This window comes from Nycticebus coucang, chromosome 1, assembly GCF_027406575.1.
Source record: "Nycticebus coucang isolate mNycCou1 chromosome 1, mNycCou1.pri, whole genome shotgun sequence".
Classification (NCBI taxonomy): domain Eukaryota; kingdom Metazoa; phylum Chordata; class Mammalia; order Primates; family Lorisidae; genus Nycticebus; species Nycticebus coucang.
The window spans coordinates 110,221,440-110,240,240 of NC_069780.1; the positions used below are offsets into that span (position 1 = coordinate 110,221,440).

An 18,801-nucleotide genomic window follows, 5' to 3' on the forward strand; every position below is an offset into this window, starting at 1 on the left:
CTTTATCACGGAGGTGTTATATCACAGGTGTTTCTCATAATTACAGAGCATTCAAAGCCTAACTCTCACTTCTCCTTTCCTTAAGCTATATGGTTTCCTACACTGCAGGAACTGGAGGCATGCTCAGGTCACCTTGAGTGGCAGTTGTTTATGAAATCAAAGTGCCTTAGCAGGTGGGGAAAATGGAAAACATGTAATCAGTCCTCATGACATATAGAATGTTCTTCAGGATCCCCTAGTTCTAGAAGTGCAATAGCGTTGCAAACCAATGCAGGGAAGGGTAGCAAACCAGAATGGAATTGGTGGGGAATGAGGAAAATACAGCACAAGAGAAGACACAGAAATGAAAGATGGGATCTGGAGGCCAGCACCAAAACACAAAATCAGCTTTATTTTATAGTATCTGTACAGGGTTGTCCAGGGGTAAGTAGCATAGACAATATGGGGAAATAGCATAAACAAAAGATGTATTTTTGGTCTTACAGTACAACTGGAAAATGTAAATGACTTTAATAAAGAAAAATCATCTTAATTGTTTCTACTGAACTTGTTAACATGTAACAAGGAGGAAGAAGGAAAGATCACAAGGATCGCTGCATAGCTAACAAAATAAAGGAAGAACTATGTGACTCAGTAGTTTCTATTCAACTTTGTTAGCATATGACAAGGAGAACGAAGGGTGAGATCTCAAGGATCTCTGCATAGTTCACTAGACAAAAAAAAGAGCTACTTGACTTTTGGCAGAGGGAGCATGAAGAAAGGAATATGGCTGTTTGGGGAACAGAGGAGAAGCAGTTGGAGGTTCATTCCTTGAATATTCCCCAGGCTGTGTGGGCCCTGCTACCCCATGGCCCGCTCACCACACAACGGGTCACCCAGTAACTCCGGGTGTTCTACAGAGGCTGCAGCCCTTGCTTCCTCCTGTAGTGCTCTGTCATATGGTAACATGGACTCTTTCTGAAGCCAAATTCCAGCTGACTACATCGAAAAGTCATTCCCAGGTCCTCCTGACTGGAAAGTCCAAAGGACAGGGTTGCTCTGGACAGCTGGATCTGAGGGCTTCCTCTGTTTCTGTCACTCTGCTTTCCTGTGAATTGGTTTCACTTTAAAGCAGGCTCTTCCCAGGTGGTGGCTCCTGGTAGGTCACTACCTTCTCAAATCCTCTGTTTCTTCATTCTAGAGAAATGGAACTATAAGCCACCTTCATGAGTGCCCTGTGAAGAGCCAGTGGGGGTCAAGTATGTGTAAATGCTTTCAAACCATGTCATCTCAGAGGAATTTCTTAGTTGTCCAGAGCTCAGTTTCCTGCTTTGAAATAGTCTTCCTACTTGGCACCTCTACCTTTTCTCTGTTTCTGATTATTAGTAAAATGGGTTTAGGTGTTATTGAGCAGGCCTGTCCTGCAATTTGGCATTGGTAGGAAAAATGTCATCCTCTTTACTAAGAAGGAGGGACAATATTATTATTTTTTAAATAATAAATATCCATATAACAAAAACATTTGTATCCCCTTAATATTTTGACATTAAAAACAAAAGCTCTGTTATGTATTTTTTTATTTGAGTTCTAGGGCCCTAGGAGCCTGTGGCCATGTCCTGGGACCATAGTATGTGTGTGTGTGTTGGTGAGGGCCATGGTAATGGGAAAGGCGGACAGGGTGAAGCTGTCCCTTTTGATCCCAGAGGCCCTGCTTTTGACTATTTACATCATGATTCTGAGCAAGATTTTACATCAAAAAGAACAGTAATATGATTAAAATTGTAGCAACTCTGGCAGCAAAGCAGAAGAAATGAACCACATGCTGACATTGATTAAAAACTACTGAATGTGGAAATGAATCAACCAGAGCAAAACTGAACACCACTTGACAATATCTGGAATCCAATATTTCAAAAAATTTGTTGATCAGTAATAGCCCAAAATTGTACTTGTTTTAGTGGCTTAAGCCTGAGGAGGACCTCCCCCATCTCCCTGGCTCATATCTGGGACTGAGTGTGGCAATGCCCAGGCTCACCTGACCTTCTGACACCATGCGGTTCACAGTGCCTGGCCGTCCCTCCTCGTTCTGGGCAATAAAACATGAGTAGAAGTGATGTGTGTTGCCCAGCACTGAGATGGTAGAAAGCTCTCTCTGTACTTCCTGTTTCCTAGCGTGGTGACTCAGAAGGCCCAGAGCTTCAGATAAACCAGAAGATTGTGAGCCTCTGTCTCCCTGAGTCCTGCATGGCTAGCAGGGCAGAGTCCCCTGCCTAACCATAAGAATTAGGAATAAAGCTTTGTGTTCTTAAATTATTGATATTTGGGGTTACTTTTTTTTTTACAGCAGCATAACCTACTCCCCACTGAAAGAAAATTTGGAGACTCCAAGATTTTTCAGGATGGGAATTCATGGGGGCTGCCTGGAGAAGCAAAGCTAGAAGCACTGAGTGAAATGGAGGGGAGGGAGTGAATAACAGCAACCTGAGGAAACTGTGTGATTTAGTGGAAAAGCATGGATTTTGGAATGAAACAGACCTGTGTAGGGTCCAAATAGGTTTCACTACCTAATCTCTTTGTCTTTGAGCAGGTTGCCAAAGACAACCTTTTCTCATCTACAAGCATAATATCTACATTATGGGATGGCTGAAAAAATTACACATGGACACATGCAAATTACTAGCATTTAGCACAGTGTGTGACAATTATAGAGAATCAATAAACCCAGGTACCTCTGCTCTCACTATTTCATACTAACCACTTCTAAGCTTGATAGTTTGCTGCTTTGATTTCACAGAGTCTACAACTAGGAGTCCTTAAAAAGTCCTCACTCCAGGGTCTGCATCTCCTAGCCCTCCCCCAACTGAGGGCTCTGACACTAGAAGGAACGCTGTCAATTCTCTGGCTTATCATGCAGTGCACTTGGACCCTGAAGAAGAAATCGCGTCCACTGTGACTGAGGCTAAACTGTGGTCCAGGGTGAGCTTGTGGCCAACCAGCAGGGATGGGGGTGGGGTGGGGTGGTGGCAACAGCTCTCTCCTTGAGGACACTCAGCTCCATTCTGTCCCACTTTCTTCAGAGGCTCTGCCTTGTTCCTGCCTCCTGAGTGGTCTTTTGTACCAGCCTCAGTCTGGTGCATTTGACCCTGCCATCCTGACCTTCAAGAAATACTAAAAAAAAATTACCAAAAATTAAAGGAAAACCATCACACCCAAAATTATAAATATAAAAGCATATACATGTACCCTGTTTCCCCCAAAATAAGACATCCTCCGAAAATAAGACCCATTTACAGGAAAGATCAGACGTCCCCTGAAAATAAGACCTACCGCATCTTTAGGAGCACACTTTAAAATAAGACACTGTCTTATTTTTGGGGAAACAGGGTATGTGTTTAATGGACAAGAAATTCTTCTTTTTTTTTTTTTTTTTCCAGACAGAATCTCACTTTGTTGCCTTAGGCTAGAATCCTGGGGCATCATAGCTCACAGCAACCTCGAACTCCAGAGTAGCTGGGAACTGCCAGTGCCTGCCTCAAGGCTCAGTTAGTTTTCCTATTTTTAGCAGAGACAAGGGTCTCCTTCTTGCTCAGGCTGGTCTCCAACTCCTCAGGTCAAGCAGCATTCCAGCTGGGATTACAGATGTGAGCCACAGCTCCTGTCCTGGACAAGAAATTCTAATCTCCAGTAATCTGGGAGCACCCAGAGATGCCTGGCAGGCTCGGAGGTTGGAGTTATCTGTTTATGCCTACTGCTAAATTCCGAGCATACAGAAATTACCGGATTCCCAAATTCCTCTGTCTTATTGAATTTGACTGAAAAATCTTCCCTTGATCCCACCCTGGTTGAGTCTGGGAATAGAGTGTTTTTATATTGCAAAATGTTCTTGACTGGAGATAATATGTAACATTAAATGTTACATTTGTCAAGAGTGGGCATAAGATTAAAAAAAAAAAAAGCTGCGAAATACTGCTCCAGTGTCTTGGAATCAATTCTCCAAGGGAAGGAGGCCAATAAGGAAGTGGGAAGAAAAGCCTGAGAACGGCTTGCAAGGACCCTGCTACCCCAGGGACCACTTGTAGGATTTGGTTAGCTCCAACGTGCTTTCCTGCCTTGTTACCTCGTTTACCCTTAACTGTTTAAAGATGGACTTTTCAGACATTTCATCCAGGCAGAAATGCTTTAAGCATTGGTCACTTGCCCGGAGAATTGGTCCCTTGCCCAGAGGAACCAGGGGAACATACAATGTGGGAAGCAGCCAGTCTTTGGGCGCAGCTGCGCTCTGTAGTGGCAGGCAGTTGCGGGCCGTCTGTAACCCACCCTCTTCCGTGTTCCCCATGGGGAACACCCTCTGGGGAACCCGCAAAGTTAGCCTTTTGCCACAACTAGAGTCCTTGGGGGAAGGGATCCTTGAGGCGGGCCAAGAGCGTCGGCCCATTGGCAGAACTCAGCGAACAGACACGGCCGGAGTAAGTGTGGGCTGGAGCTCCTGCCCGGCCTGGGTCCCCGCCGAGGCCCGAGCCCGGCGGGGTACCCGGAGTCCGGCGGAGCTAATGGTTATCGCTTGGAAAACACCCCTCAAAAGGCACACACACACACACCGCGGAAGGACCCGCGTTCAGAACGGAGTCCTCCTCCCGCCCAGTCCCCTGGCTTCCCGGCCCGCAGCGCCCACTTAGAACCCCGGTGTTGAGCGAGGCGACCTCCCCAGGTCGTTCCGGCCCCGGGCTTGCCCTTCCCCGGCTCCTGCCGCAGCGCTCGGCCGACTCACCCAGCCGCGCCGTCCCGCCGCGATCTGGGCTCCACTTTCACTTTCGGTTGAGCGGCGGCGAGGCGGTCGGCAGAGGGGCTAGCAGGAGCAGGCTCGGGCCGGACCCCCAGGTACCGCGCGGCCCCCGGGAAGAGCGGACGCGGCACCGGCCCCTACCCCGCGCCCGCCGGCGCCCGAGGGCCTAGGGCGCAGGCCGCGGAGCAGAGAGCCGGGCGGGGGAGTCGCTGGCTGGGCCTGAGCCTGCGGGAAGAGCGACGGGTGTCGTCCTACGCGGCCGGGGCGAGTGGCCCGCCTCCGGCTCCCTGCGCTCCTCGGTCCGCGAGATTCCTGCCTCGCAGGCCACCGATTCTGCTGGAGGGCCAGTGGGAAGGGCGGGTGGCCGGCAGGTTAGGCCAAGGAGGGCATCTTGCCGATGGCGGCAGACAAACGAACGTGGCTTTGTGTGAACTGCTCGGGTAGGGTAGGGTGGGGTGTTGCGGCATCCGCCGGCCCAAGCGGTCTGGGGTCCCTTCCCTCCCTGTTGCTCCAGTGCCTACTGAGGCAGTTCTCTCTCCCCACTTCGCTCCCGCTCCAGCCGGCTTTATTAGGATAGGGGTCTGTATAAACCTCCCCAGCGGGGGCAGCAAGTTAACTTAGCGGAAGCGGAAGGGCAAAGCCGGCCTCACGTCGCTGGAGTTTGTGCGCGCTGGGTTCAGAAGGAAGGAAGTGGAAACAGTCTCACTCTGGTTCCCGAGGTAGCGTGCCGTGGTGTCATAGTGTTGCACTATGGCTGCAGTTTGAAAAAAAAAAAAACCGATATGCGTCATTTTTACGCCTTTAGGCACATGAATTCTCCAAGGCAATTAAAGGTTCTTCCATATTGTTGGTGTTAAGTGTCTGTCAGTTTTAAATCAAGGTAATTTCAGCTCAGTGTAAAGTCTGTTCTGTTCTTTGGAGGAGGAGTTCTTCTGCAGCTGCCTGCTGCTTTCTGGGGATCATTAAGGAGTCTTAAGATTTCTTTCTCTTTCCTCAGTAGCTCACAGCAACCTCAAACTCTTGGCAGCTAGCGATCCCCTTGCCTCAGCCTCCGGAGTAATAGCTGGGAGGATGTATTACTGGCTAGTTTTTCTATTTTTAGTGGAGATGGGTTCTCATCCTGCTCTTGCTCAGGCTGGACTCCAACTCGTGAGCTGCAGAGAACCCCCTAGGCCTCCCAGAGCACGGGGATCACAGGCGAGAGCCACTGGGTCTGCAAGCCCCACTGATACAAATTTAAAAGTTGAAACCAAATGATGCTTTCCAACTGTGTTACTGATTATTGCTAACCATAAGCTTTTCCTCTATGAATTAATAACAAAAGAAGGTAGTGTTACTTTCAGGAAAAGATCCAGCCAATACTCTGGGGAAGTTTCTATTTATCTCTGACATCTGGGTGGACACTATCTACAATTATGCTGTCTCCACAATGGCTTAATAACTTTTACTTAGCGATTTATTTTTGCTTTTGTACATTTGTGCTGCTAGGTAGTGTGACCAAGAAGATGGTATTTCTGTCCTTCAGATGGCCACTTGCAGCCTTGTCTTGTCTACTTCCCTCCCTGGTGACTCTCTTAACTGTGTCAACTCCTTCATGGTGTCAGAACAGTGAAGCTGCATCTCCAAAAGCCCCTGATGGGACACCATTTCCGTGGAATAAAATGCGACTTCCTGAGCATGTCATCCCTGTTCATTATGACCTCATGATTCATGCAAATCTCACCACACTGACCTTCTGGGGAACTGTGGAAGTAGAAATAGCAGTTAGCCAGCCCACCACTGCCATCATCCTGCATGGTCACCACCTGCAGGTCTCCAAGGCCAGCCTCAGGAAAGGGGCTGGAGAACAGCCATCTGCAGAGCCACTGAGGGTCCTGGAGCATCCTCCCCTTGAGCAGATCGCACTTCTGGCCCCAGAGCCCCTCCTCGCTGGGCTTCCATACACAGTTGTCATCCAATATGCTGGCAATCTCTCTGAGAACTTCCACGGATTTTATAAAAGTACCTACAGAACCAAGGAAGGGGACATGAGGTAATTTCTTTTAACCTTTAGGTGCTGTACACACTAAATTTAGTATTTCAGATGGGCTGTCTTTTAAAATTCCCTTGGTTGTTGAACTCTTTCTTCAGCTCTGCTTTTACATGTTTTTTATAGTGTTAAAAATGGCTGAATGTGTTTTTCCTTGCTTTTGAAATCCCACTTTTCATTTTATTTTAGCCAATTTTCTTTCCTCCGGTTCTATTAGAGTAAATCCCTATTTAATTAGATTTCTGAGACATAATAAACATTTCTAATTCTCTTGTCTTGCACTGGTTTCCTGTGGCTGTATTTTTTCTTTTTTTTTTTGTAGAGACAGAGTCTCACTTTATGGCCCTCGGTAGAGTGCCGTGGCCTCACACAGCTCACAGTAACCTCCAACTCCTGGGCTTAAGCGATTCTCTTGCCTCAGCCTCCCGAGTAGCTGGGACTACAGGCGCCCGCCACAACGCCCGGCTATTTTTTGGTTGTAGTTTGGCCGGGTTTGAACCCGCCACCCATCGGTATATGGGGCCGGTGCCTTACCGACTGAGCCACAGGTGCCACCCTCCTGTGTCTGTCTTAACAAAGTGCTATAGTGAGGCGGCTGCCTACAACTGAAATGTATTCTCTCAGGGCCTTGGAGGCCAGAAGAAGAAATCAGGTGGTCATCAGGCCCAGGCACTCCTTGGACTCCAAGGGGGATCCTTTCTTACTGCTCCCCTACACGTGGTGGTGACTATGGATCTCTGGAGTTCCTTGTCTGGTAGCTGCTTTACTCCTGTCTCTGCCTGTGTTGTCACCTGGCCACTTGCCTGTGTTTCTGTGTCCAAACTTCTATCATCTTATAAGGACACCCGTCATATCGGATTAGGGTCTAGCCTGATGGCCTCATCTTAACTTGGTTATAGCTGCAACCACCCTATTTTCAATCAAATCACATTCACAGGTACTTCAGCATATCTTTTGGGAATGGGGAGTTCAGTCCGTAACAGCCTATTAGAGGAAATATTTTTCTCTCAGTTAAAACATTTTTAGGCATCCCTACCTGCCTTACTTTGGTTCTTTTTAAATTTTAAAGTCAAATTTTGTTGGTAGCTTATTTTTCTAATTCCCTATTATTTTATCAAGATAAAATAGATGCTACCAAAAAGAATTTTTTAAAAAGTAAAATTTATCCCCATAATAGCTCCTGGAAATAACCACTCCTTCTATCTCAGGGAACCTCTTTCTAGACTCCCCTAGGGATACACAAATGTATTATGTTATGTAAATGGAGTTATTTTTCTGCTTTACAATAGATTTTTTAACTTCATATATTGTCTTGCTTTTTTGTTAAGCAATCCCAGGCTGGGTTCAAACCTGCCACCCCTGGTGCAGAGGGCTGCCGCTCTAACCACTGAGCCATAGGCACCCAGCCAACTTATATTGGAACTTTCCAGCCATATATTAGAAAGATATTTTATATAAATGACTATCACTATGTATCACTTTAATGACTTAAAATATATGCTTGTGCATTAATTATTCTCTCATGGGCAGAAATTAAATTCTTTCCAACTGTTCAGTATCTGCAACACTTGATGAACATCCTTGTAAATTATTTTAGAATAAGTACCTAGACATAAAAATTGGTCAAAGAATTTGCCAACTTTTTATATGCCTTGTGATATTTCCTCATTCCTAGCCACTGCCATATGCTGGTGGTCTTTTTAGAGCAGAAAGGCCAAAAAATGGTATCTCCCTTTAATTTATATTACTTTTGTGGTATGTTTATTTACAATCTGTGGTTTCTTCTTTTCTGAATTGCTTATTTATGATCTTTCCCTGAGATTCCACTTCATCATTGGGTATTTTCTTACGGATTTTTTAGAGCTCATTATTTGTTAATTCTTCTTTAAATACTTTTCTATGAATTTTCCCTTTTTTCGTAACTTGTCTTTTAATTGAGCTTATGATAGCTTTTGCCATATAAAACTGTTTTTTAGTAGTGAAATCCATCAATATTGCAATAACCCTTATTTTACAGTTCCTGGTACTTCACGCTCAATTTTTATTTGACTTGCCATTATTTTAGGATACTTGCATCAACACAGTTTGAACCCACTGCAGCTAGAATGGCCTTCCCCTGCTTTGATGAACCTGCCCTCAAAGCACGTTTCTCCATCAAGATTAGAAGGGAGCCTCAGCACCTCGCTATCTCCAACATGCCCTTGGTAAGTCTTAGCTTCCAGGTCACAGGAAACCTGTTGGTTTTCTGTGGCTTGCGTTACCCCAGTGACAGTTAACGTTTGGGTCACCTGTTTTCTTGCCTGGTAGACAGTTGCTAACTTTCCTTTTCTTTCATTTCTAACCTATGGTTTTGTTTCAAGCCACAGTTAAAAAATTACCTCTGAAAAGTGCAGGATTTCAGTAAGATTACAGATTATTAGTGTTGATAGGAGGGAAACTAAGAATTCAGGTCAGGTTTAAATGATAGCGTCCTTCATAAAATACTTTCACCTTCACTTTCTCCCATAATTTTTTTTTTTTTCCTTAGAGACAGAGTCTTACTTTATCGCCCTCAGTAGAATGCTGTAGTGTCACAGCTCACAGCAACCTCCAAGTCCTGGGCTTAGGTGATTCTCTTCTCTCAGCCTCCCGACTAGCTAGGACTACAGGTGCCCACCACAACGCCTGGCTATTTTTTTGTTGCAGTTTGGCCAGGGCCGGGTTTGAATCCTCCATTGTTGGTATATGGGGCCGGTGCCCTACCCACTGAGCCACAGGTGCCACCCTCCCATAAAATTTTTAAAGGATTTTAAAGAGAGTGCTTTTTTGAATAAGGCCATATTTCTAGTGTGTAGTGTATTTCTATAATTTCCATATGCTATATACTAAGTATGTGATTTATAATTATATGCACAAAATTGAGCAGACAGAAAAAGGGAAGAAAAGTAGTCTTCTTAGAATATTATGTAAGTAATGATAGTTAGCTCATTTCCCTTAAAAGAAATCATTATTCTCCACTTTCAAAGCAAATATGGATGGTGTTCCCTTTGATTTTTGAAAGTTGTGAGATGACCGTGCCAAGTGAATAAAACTATTCCCTTAAGTGCCTTCATCCTTGGATTCTGTTAGCTTAGAAAATCGTCAACTGAGCTGTGATTCTGTCACTAGTGCGTCCTGACTCCTGGAAGCACATTCTCTGCAGACAAGCTCACCAAGGAGGAGACATTGGGCTTAGCCCAGAGTCCTGAAGAACGACCAGCTCCATCCTTCTGCTGGGAAGGGAAACACTGTCTTAGCATGAGTGGACCCTGAGCACCACAGACCCACTCTGGCACAGCACTTCTCAACCTTAAAACTCCAGACCCACCTTTGAATGCCTTATGGGTCCCTTCCTCAAACAAGATTATGACCCCCTTCATGGAGGATAGAGGATTATCCTCTATAGCAGGCGTCCTCAAACTTTTTAAACAAGGGGCCAATTCACTGTCCCTCAGACCGTTGGAGGGCCGGACTATAGTTAAAAAAAAAAAACTATGAAAAAATTCCTATGCACACTGCACATATCTTATTTTGAAGTAAAAAAAAAAAAACAAACAAAACGGGAACAAATACAATCACACTGCCTCATGTGGCCCGCAGGCTGCAGTTTGAGGACCCCTGCCTATAGAAAACACGCTTTGAAAATCCCTACCAGCCAAGGACTTTTGTCCCCCTTCCTCCCTCATATATGAAAAGAATAGAAACAATTGTGTTATTTTCCTAATAGAAATTTCAGACACATCATATGCTTTTCAAAATACAGTTCTCTCCCCCAGTATTATGGTGTTGCTCCCTGGGACAAGGGTGAGTTCTCTACTTAGACATCGTAGTTGTTGGAGATTAAAGGAATGGGAATAGGATGGAGACACGAGAGAGATAAAGGAATAAATGGGAAATGGGATTGGTGGAGATATTCATGGCTTGTAGAGGGAAGGCCAGGGTCTGCTGAGGCTCCAGGAAGATGTTGCCATTTAACTCTACAGGTATCCAGGATCCACCTGTGAAGACAGGAAAATCTCTAATGTAGTCTTGCCCCTTGGACATAAATGTAATGGGGGGGCCAAACCTCAGGCTGTGGGTGTGGAACTGAGGTGGTAATACAGTGGTGTCTCAAAAGAGATGATCTTCTTGAAGGCTGGAAAACCAAACATAAACCTTTGGAACATGGAAGTGTTTGGATAGTGGGCAGGAGTTCATCATTTGCATTTGAATTAGTTTGATCAGATTGGTTTTCTAATAATTAGCAGAACTTTAGGAATTGGCATTTTTGTTGGGAGTGGACAGAGGCATTTAAAAAGAAAATATGATGTGGAATTTTTTGAGGCTAGACCTAGGTTGCTTAGTGCAGTTGGTTTTAATGTCCCAATGGAGAGCAGTGGCATCATGGCTGGTGGCTGGTGGATGTTAAGAAGGATGAGGGGATAGCAATAGAGATGGGAATGAGACGACAGGAAAAGAACCTGCTCACATGGTTTCCCCAGGCTACTTCTGGCTGTTTTTCTCCAATATTTTGCCTCAGTGATTCTTATTGCAGACGTATTAGACTTTCTTTCTTGGAAGCAGACCTGAGACTGTACCTTCATCAACCCCACTCAACTCACAAGACTACTCCCTGACTGCACCTAGAAGCTGATTCCAAGGAGGCAAATCTGAGCTTGGAAGAGGCTTTGCAGGATCAGGCCTCTCTATAGATGACTTTTAATTGTGTAGAAAAACAGAAGCTGTTTTTAGGTAGTACTTGGTTATGTGTTTTCCCAGTGCACAGAATATACTAGACATTCCATTTCCAAGTCAGTCTCAAATGTGTACATTTAAGGACAAGTGGACCACAGCTTGGCAAAACCAGCAACCCTACCTTTGCCTTGTCCTGTCCATGTGACCAATCCATATATATTAAATCTGAGTCAGTTTGCAATCGCCTGGATTATTTAAAAGAAATTGAGTGTTGATGATTGTATGACTTTATAAATATAATCAAAACCACAGAATTGTGTACTTTAAAATGGTAATTTTTATAGTATGTAAATTACATGTCAATAAAAAAAGAAAGTTGACTGGCTTGGAGGCTGTGGCTCAAGCAGCTAAGGCGCCAGCTACATACACCTGAGCTGGCAGGTTCAAATCCAGCTCGGGCCCACCAAACAATGACAGCTGCAACCAAAACAATAGCCTGGCATTGTGGTGGGCACCTATAGTCTCAGCTACTTGAGAGGCGGAGGCAGGAGAATCGCTTGAGCCCAGGAGGCGGAGGTTGCTGTGAGCTGTGATGCCACAGCACTCTACATAGGGTGACAGCTTGAGGCTCTGTCTCGAAAAAAAAAGAAAGAAAAAAAGAAATTGATAAAAGTTTAACTTTAATATCTAAATTTCAATTAGATAATAGAAAGAGAACTTTTAAAGTAATTATTTAAATGCCAGGACATTTACATTCAATATCTTGTCTGGTAATTAGGAAATGTCTCTTTATAATGTATGTTTGCTGTATAAGATAATTGACTTATTTGATAATTTGAGTTATTCTGGTTTTAGGTAAAATCTGTGACTATTTCTGGAGGACTCATAGAAGACCATTTTGATGTCACTGTGAAGATGAGCACCTATTTAGTAGCCTTCATTATTTCAGATTTTGAGTCTGTCAGCAAGATGACCAAGAGCGGAGTCAAGGTGAGCCTGTGATTGCCACATATGGTGACCAACTTGTCCTGGTTTTAAAACTGGAAGTCCTGTGTCCTGGGAATATGCTCAAACTTGAGCAAACCAGGATGCCCACTGGTACAGCGAGGCTCTCATAACAGTGACACAGAGGGGGCCTGGCCTGACTGGGTCGTGGTCCTGCCTCCACCCCAACCTGGCTCTCCAACCTCAGCCTGGCTCTTACTTCTTTGGAAGGTGTAAGTCGAACTAGATCTTTCAATAGTTTCTAGATTACTTCTGTGTATAACCTTTTGCAGTTTGGAGTAAATGTTACTGACTATCCTAAGGGATTTCTGGCTATGGGAAGGAAGGAAGATAGAGCAGTCAGCTTGGAGAAAGGACTGGTTATTTCTAGTTTACCCTTACACTGGGGGCGTGGCCTTCAGGATCCAGCTTTATGCAGGGGTTGTATGTCCTGTTAAGCTTCCCACTGGGAGCAGGCCCTGGACTTTGCCTCATGTCCCCTGAGCTCTTCTGAACCAAAACTCATGTCCAGCTGTGTTCTACTAATACCCTCAGTAAAACCTGGCTGTCACTTCACTTTTGGCCTCTAAGTCTTCCTTTTCTTTTTGCTACCTTATGAACACATTTAAGAAAAATTTCTGTGTGTATCATCAACATTTGTAGTTTTCAGAAGTGGAATTGATCAGAAAAAGTCAGCATTAATACAAGAAATGGGATTCCCAGTTGTCTTCTTTAATATTGGTGACCATACCCCACAGTAGGAAAGCATTAATGTCAGTCTGATGCAGTGGTGGAGAGAAGCTACTCAAAGCTACCTTTCTTGCATTTCTCTTTAGGTTTCCATATATGCTGTGCCAGACAAGATACATCAGGCAGATTACGCGCTGGGTGCTGCAGTGACTCTTCTAGAATTTTATGAGGATTATTTCAGTATACCATATCCCCTACCCAAACAAGGTAGAGATTTTATGTAGATATTGTGATGTGGCACTGGGTGGTCCCAGACATACTATAGGTCATGATAATTGATGCACCCCAGGCTCCTATCAGCAGCCCTCCCATCATAATGCCAGCATGCATCAGACATCTGGTTGACCCCCTGAACATTTCTTCACCTCTGATCTGTGCAGTGACTTTCAGTGACATATCTTGATACACTTCCTGAGGCACAGAGCATGGGGACTGTTTTGCCTTCTGATTTGATTAGTGGGCAAACAGCACAGAGAAGTGGCTATGCTTTTTCATTGCTGCCATATGCTTGGCAGGGACATAGAGGGTATTCAGTAAGCTTTTTGAATGAATAAGTTTATATGGTGTAGGAAAATCTTCATGTTTTTTCTTGTATGAACCCTTAGAACTCTTGTGTGTTTGAGGCTTTAGGTATATGTAGGTATTGGGCATCTACAACCGAGTAGATTATTGAAGTAATTGTTAATATTATCCAGTGCCTCAAACTCCACATCAGAAAGTTAGAAATGAAAAAAAATAATAATAATAAAGCTAGAAATGGAGTCAGAAGGGCTGAAACACAGTCTGACTTTGCTGTGTTCCCAGGAAAGTGACCCTGAGTCACTGAGCCCCCTTTTTTGCATTATGGAAGGTTCTCCCAGTCTAGAGTTCCATCTCTGCACTGACAGCATGGCTCTCTGTCCTAACACCTAACACATGAAGTGCATTTGGGGGATGTGTACTGGAGAGATTGATAACATTATTTTGTTACGTTCTACCCAAGATCTTGCTGCTATTCCTGACTTTCAGTCTGGTGCAATGGAAAACTGGGGACTGACAACATATAGAGAATCTTCTCTGTTGTTTGATGCAGAGAAGTCTTCTGCATCAAGTAAGCTTGCCATCACAATGACTGTGGCTCATGAACTCGCCCACCAGGTTGGTACAAGCTTACTCACACCTTTGGAAAGTATAGTTAAACTGTATTGATGTCACTCGTATGGGAAATGTGAGGCTATGCATGTTATAATTTTTACCTTGTCATCTTTCTTGTAAGAAAAACTATTTCCTTAGCACATTAGGTTTCATGTTTTAGAATGCATTTTGAAGGGTTTTTATTTTTACTTTGAGAAAATATTAGTTCTATAGATACATGTTCACATTCATATACTGACATTAGGTACCTAATATATAATTCTTTCTTTTTTTTTTTGAGACAGAGTGTCACTATGTCACCATGGGTGGAGTGCTGTGGTATCACAGCTCACAGCAACCTCCAACTCTTAGGCTTAAGCAATTCTCTTGCCTCAGCCTCCCAAGTAGCTGGGACTACAGGCACCTGCCAGAACGCCCGGCTATTTATTGTTGTTTGGCAGGCTCAGGCTGGATTCGAACCTGTCAGCTCCAGTGTATGTGGCTGGCACCCTAGCCGCTGAGCTACAGGCACAGAGCTGGCCTGTAATTCTTTCTGAATGTCTTTTATGTACAGCTGCCATCAGAGACAGCAGATAATCCAATCTCCATAGAAATGTGTAAATCAACTGATGAATGTTTTCCTTTTAGTGGTTTGGGAACCTGGTCACTATGGAGTGGTGGAATGATCTTTGGCTAAATGAGGGATTCGCCAAGTTTATGGAGTTTGTGTCTGTCAGTGTGACCCATCCTGAGCTGAAAGTTGTAAGTAGTAATATTTATTCTTTTTTACATTTTAGGTTAATCTGTTCTGTTCATTGTTGCTGGAAAATATATCATTAGTTATAGAGGTTGTGTTATAGAAAGATTTCACTGATAACCTCCTTGAGTGTTTAGACGTGAATCACTTCACAGATGCTAGTGAATATTCATGATACATCGGAAAGACTTATTTCCAGACTCCACTGTACATCTATGACTGTTATGAGATTAAGTGTTGAAGTTATATCAAAGAAATAGAAATAATGATAGCCTGAATATTCCATATCATTTCTCCAACTGCCAGGTTGCTCATTGCAGAATAATTAGGTACAGAATGCTGTTATCACAGTAGGACACTGATTGCCAAATCAAATGGAGTTATGCTTAAAGTAGCTGTATATTTAATTATGTAACATCATAGACCATGGTCACAAACAAGCTTTGAAACTGATATGTGTTTGTTTTAAAATCACATGTTTAGTGCAGTGCCTGTGGCTTAAAGGAGTAGGGCGCTGGCCCCGTATATTGAAGATGGTGGGTTCAAACCTGGCCACGACCAAAAACTGCAAAAAAAAAAAAAAAATCACATGTTTAACTCGAGACAATTCACATTTAACAAAATTAAAAGTAAACTTATGTAAAAAAAATCTTTTCCCCTACTATGATTCTTTTCATTTGTGAATATTAATTATTTCCTAATTTCACCTGCCTAGACACATAATTTATTTATACACCATTGCAATTATAAACTACATGTCAATATTACACTATAATGGATCACAAATATTTCTTATGTTTTGACATAATCTTTAATAAAAATGATCATGGATACATATTGTTCTATTGAGTTAACGTGCCTTAATAAAGTAGATGGAGGTTGGAATTTATTCTCTGTTTTTTTTCCATTACGTGTTCTATAATAGTAGAAATGATGACTGCAAAAGTTGAAATCATTATGCATTTTAGTTTCTTTTCTTTTTTTTTTTTTTCGAGACAGAGTCTTACTTTTGTTGCCCTCAGTATAATGCTATGGCATCATAGCTCACAGTAACCTCAAACTCTTGGGCTCAAGCAATTCTCTTACCTCAGCCTCCCAAGTAGCTGGGACTACAGGCACCCACCACAACACCCAGCTATTTTTAATTTTTTTTAAAGAGACGAGGTCTCTCTGGCTGAGGCTGGTCTTGAACCCATGAGCTCAGGCAATCCATCTGCCTCGGCCTCCCAAGTGCTAGGATTACAGGTGTGAGTCATTGCGCCCGGCCACATTTTAGTTTCTTGTTGTTGCTGTTTGGCTATATAAGGCCAGATGAGGTAGCTCATGCCTGTAATCATAGTACTCTGGAAAGCCTAGACAGTTGGATTGCTGGAGGTCAGGAGTTCATGGCAACATAGACTCTGTCTCAAAAAACAAACAAATAGTTATAAGTATTCAAGATGAACAAAATCTATAAGGTTTACCTAAAATTATTGTTTGTAGATACTTTTCAGAAAATAGTAATTCTATCCTAGTTCACAAATATTACAAATATGGCACAAATATGGCATCAAAAACTTTTAGTATAGACTTATTACCCTAGACCAGAGCTTCCTCCTTTTGCATCTTTTACTTAAGTGTAAATCATAGGTGATGTTTCCTTTTTCCTGTCTCAATAGGAAGATTATTTTTTTGGCAAGTGTTTTAATGTGATGGAAGTAGATGCTTTAAACTCCTCACACCCTGTGTCCACACCTGTTGAAAATCCTGCTCAGATCCAGGAGATGTTTGATGATGTTTCTTATGAAAAGGTAACAATGTATGAATATAAGGGTCCAGTTTGGAGACTAAGCCTATGGGTTTTTTTTTGTTTTTTTTTTTGAAACAGAGTCTCAAGCTGTTGCCCTGGGTAGAGTCCTGTGGTGTCACAGCTCACAGCAACCTCAAACTCTTGGGCTTAAGCGATTCTCATGCCTTGGCCTCCCAAGTAGCTGGGACTACAAGTGCCCACCACAACACCTAGCTACTCTAAGCCTATTTATAAATAGGTGGGGAGGTTATTTACTGGTAAGGTTGTGGGTTAAACCCAGACTGAAGACCTCTGTCCTGATGTGTGCTGGCTGCAGTTAACTCATATAGGCCTAACTTGCAGTTTTGCTCACAATCCTAAAGATAATGTTATGTTTACTTCTTCATTAACTCTTTCTTGGGTTGAAGATTCATGGCTTCAGAAAGTCTGTCTTGACTCATCATTCAACAAGTAGGTGTTAGTGAGCATCAGCTCTGTGCTAGGCCGTATGCTTCCTGCCTGTGCAGCTTGGCTGTCAGGGCCTGCAGTGGTGGCTTCTGCTATTGACTGCAGAGTGCTTTTCTGCATGCTGAGCTTGACAGCAAGAATTGGGATTGTTGGTGGCATTTAACAATTGAGAGATTCTATATAAAAATATGGATTTCTGGATTCTTGTTGGGGAAAAAAGGGAGGATTTGGCCACTCAGGACCTGTATTTCCTTGGGAAGCATAAGCTAGAGGTAAGTTGTGCTCCTTCTTTATAAGGTCAAAGCTCAGCCTTTCTATCCCCCATTCCCAGCCCCTCCTGTTGTCTTCTCTATGAGGCTGAGGATGTGCTGCTGTTCACCACACGGCTTCGCTAGTGTTTTTCTCATAACAATATTTCTTCCTTATATGTTTCCATCAAAAGTACAGAGGAAAACTAGTGTGAAAGAAAATTCTTCTTACCCTTGGACTACTTCCCTTGTTTACGTCACCTATCAGATGCCACTGCAGGCATTTGAGCTTGTGACCCACAGTGTATGGTGATGGGAGCATGTGGGAAAGAGATCTGTACTCCGGAATGAGCTTGCTTTGCTTCTGTCTCTAGCGCTTGACCCTGTGGTACTTACCTGTCCCCACTCCTGCCAAGGAGTGGCAGTGGGAGAGCCAGGTGGTGGTTCAAGGTCTCATGTTTAACCTGCACTATTGTCCATCCCCATGTGAACAAAGGGAACTGACAGATGCTACCTTGCTGCACTGGGAGGCCTGACTACTGTTGGAAAATAATGGTCCCAGTGCGCTAAGAGCACAAACTATTATGTTAGGAAAATCTCCTGCCTAGGCAGGTCCAGGTTTAACCTGCTACTCTGGTTTATCTTTTGTTAGACATTAGCAGTGTTACTGTAGCTGCATTTTTTTTTTTTTTTTTTTTTTTGTAGAGACAGAGTCTCACTTTATTGCCCTTGGTAGAGTGCAGTGGCCTCACACAGCTCACAGCAACCTCCAACTCCTGGGTTTAAGGGATTCTCTTGCCTCAGCCTCCCGAGTAGCTGGGAATACAGGTGCCGCCACGACACCTGGGTATTTTTTTGTTGCAGTTTGGCCAGGGCCGGTTTTGAACCTGCCACCCTCAGAATATGGGACCAGCGCCCTACCCACCTGAGCCACAGGTGCTGCCCACTGTAGCTGCATTTTAAAAGAATTATCGCTAAATCAAATATGATGGCAGAATAGATTGCAATCCAACTACACATAACAATTATTTCTATTTTCTTTTCAGGGAGCTTGTATTCTGAATATGCTAAGGGATTACCTTAGTGCCGATGTATTTAAAAGTGGTATCATATACTATCTTCAGAAGTATAGCTATAAAAACACCAAAAACGAGGACCTGTGGAATTCTATGGCAAGTGTGAGTATGTTTTTGTGCATCTCTGCATTTGGGATTCATGGGCTTATTATCT

At 43.6% G+C, this 18,801-nt stretch overlaps 1 protein-coding gene across 4 annotated transcripts in view; it reads left to right on the top strand.

Annotated features, from left to right (window-relative positions):
• The first annotated feature begins 4,228 nt into the window (after positions 1-4,228).
• Positions 4,229-18,801, top strand: part of ERAP1 (endoplasmic reticulum aminopeptidase 1) — a 31,852-nt gene continuing 17,279 nt past the window's right edge. For 3 of the 4 annotated variants that reach the window (XR_008379028.1, XM_053586108.1, XM_053586129.1), the window contains exons 1-9: positions 4,712-4,857; positions 6,251-6,794; positions 8,857-8,995; positions 12,339-12,473; positions 13,304-13,424; positions 14,200-14,354; positions 14,979-15,092; positions 16,746-16,877; positions 18,618-18,749. Coding sequence is in view for 3 of the 4 variants with exons in the window: in XM_053586108.1 (XP_053442083.1) it covers positions 6,268-6,794; positions 8,857-8,995; positions 12,339-12,473; positions 13,304-13,424; positions 14,200-14,354; positions 14,979-15,092; positions 16,746-16,877; positions 18,618-18,749 (1,455 nt within the window). In the remaining variant the exon portion in view is untranslated. Of the gene's footprint in view, positions 4,446-4,711; positions 4,858-6,250; positions 6,795-8,856; positions 8,996-12,338; positions 12,474-13,303; positions 13,425-14,199; positions 14,355-14,978; positions 15,093-16,745; positions 16,878-18,617; positions 18,750-18,801 lie in introns of those variants that run through there. The other variant, XM_053586119.1, reaches the window with a different exon arrangement.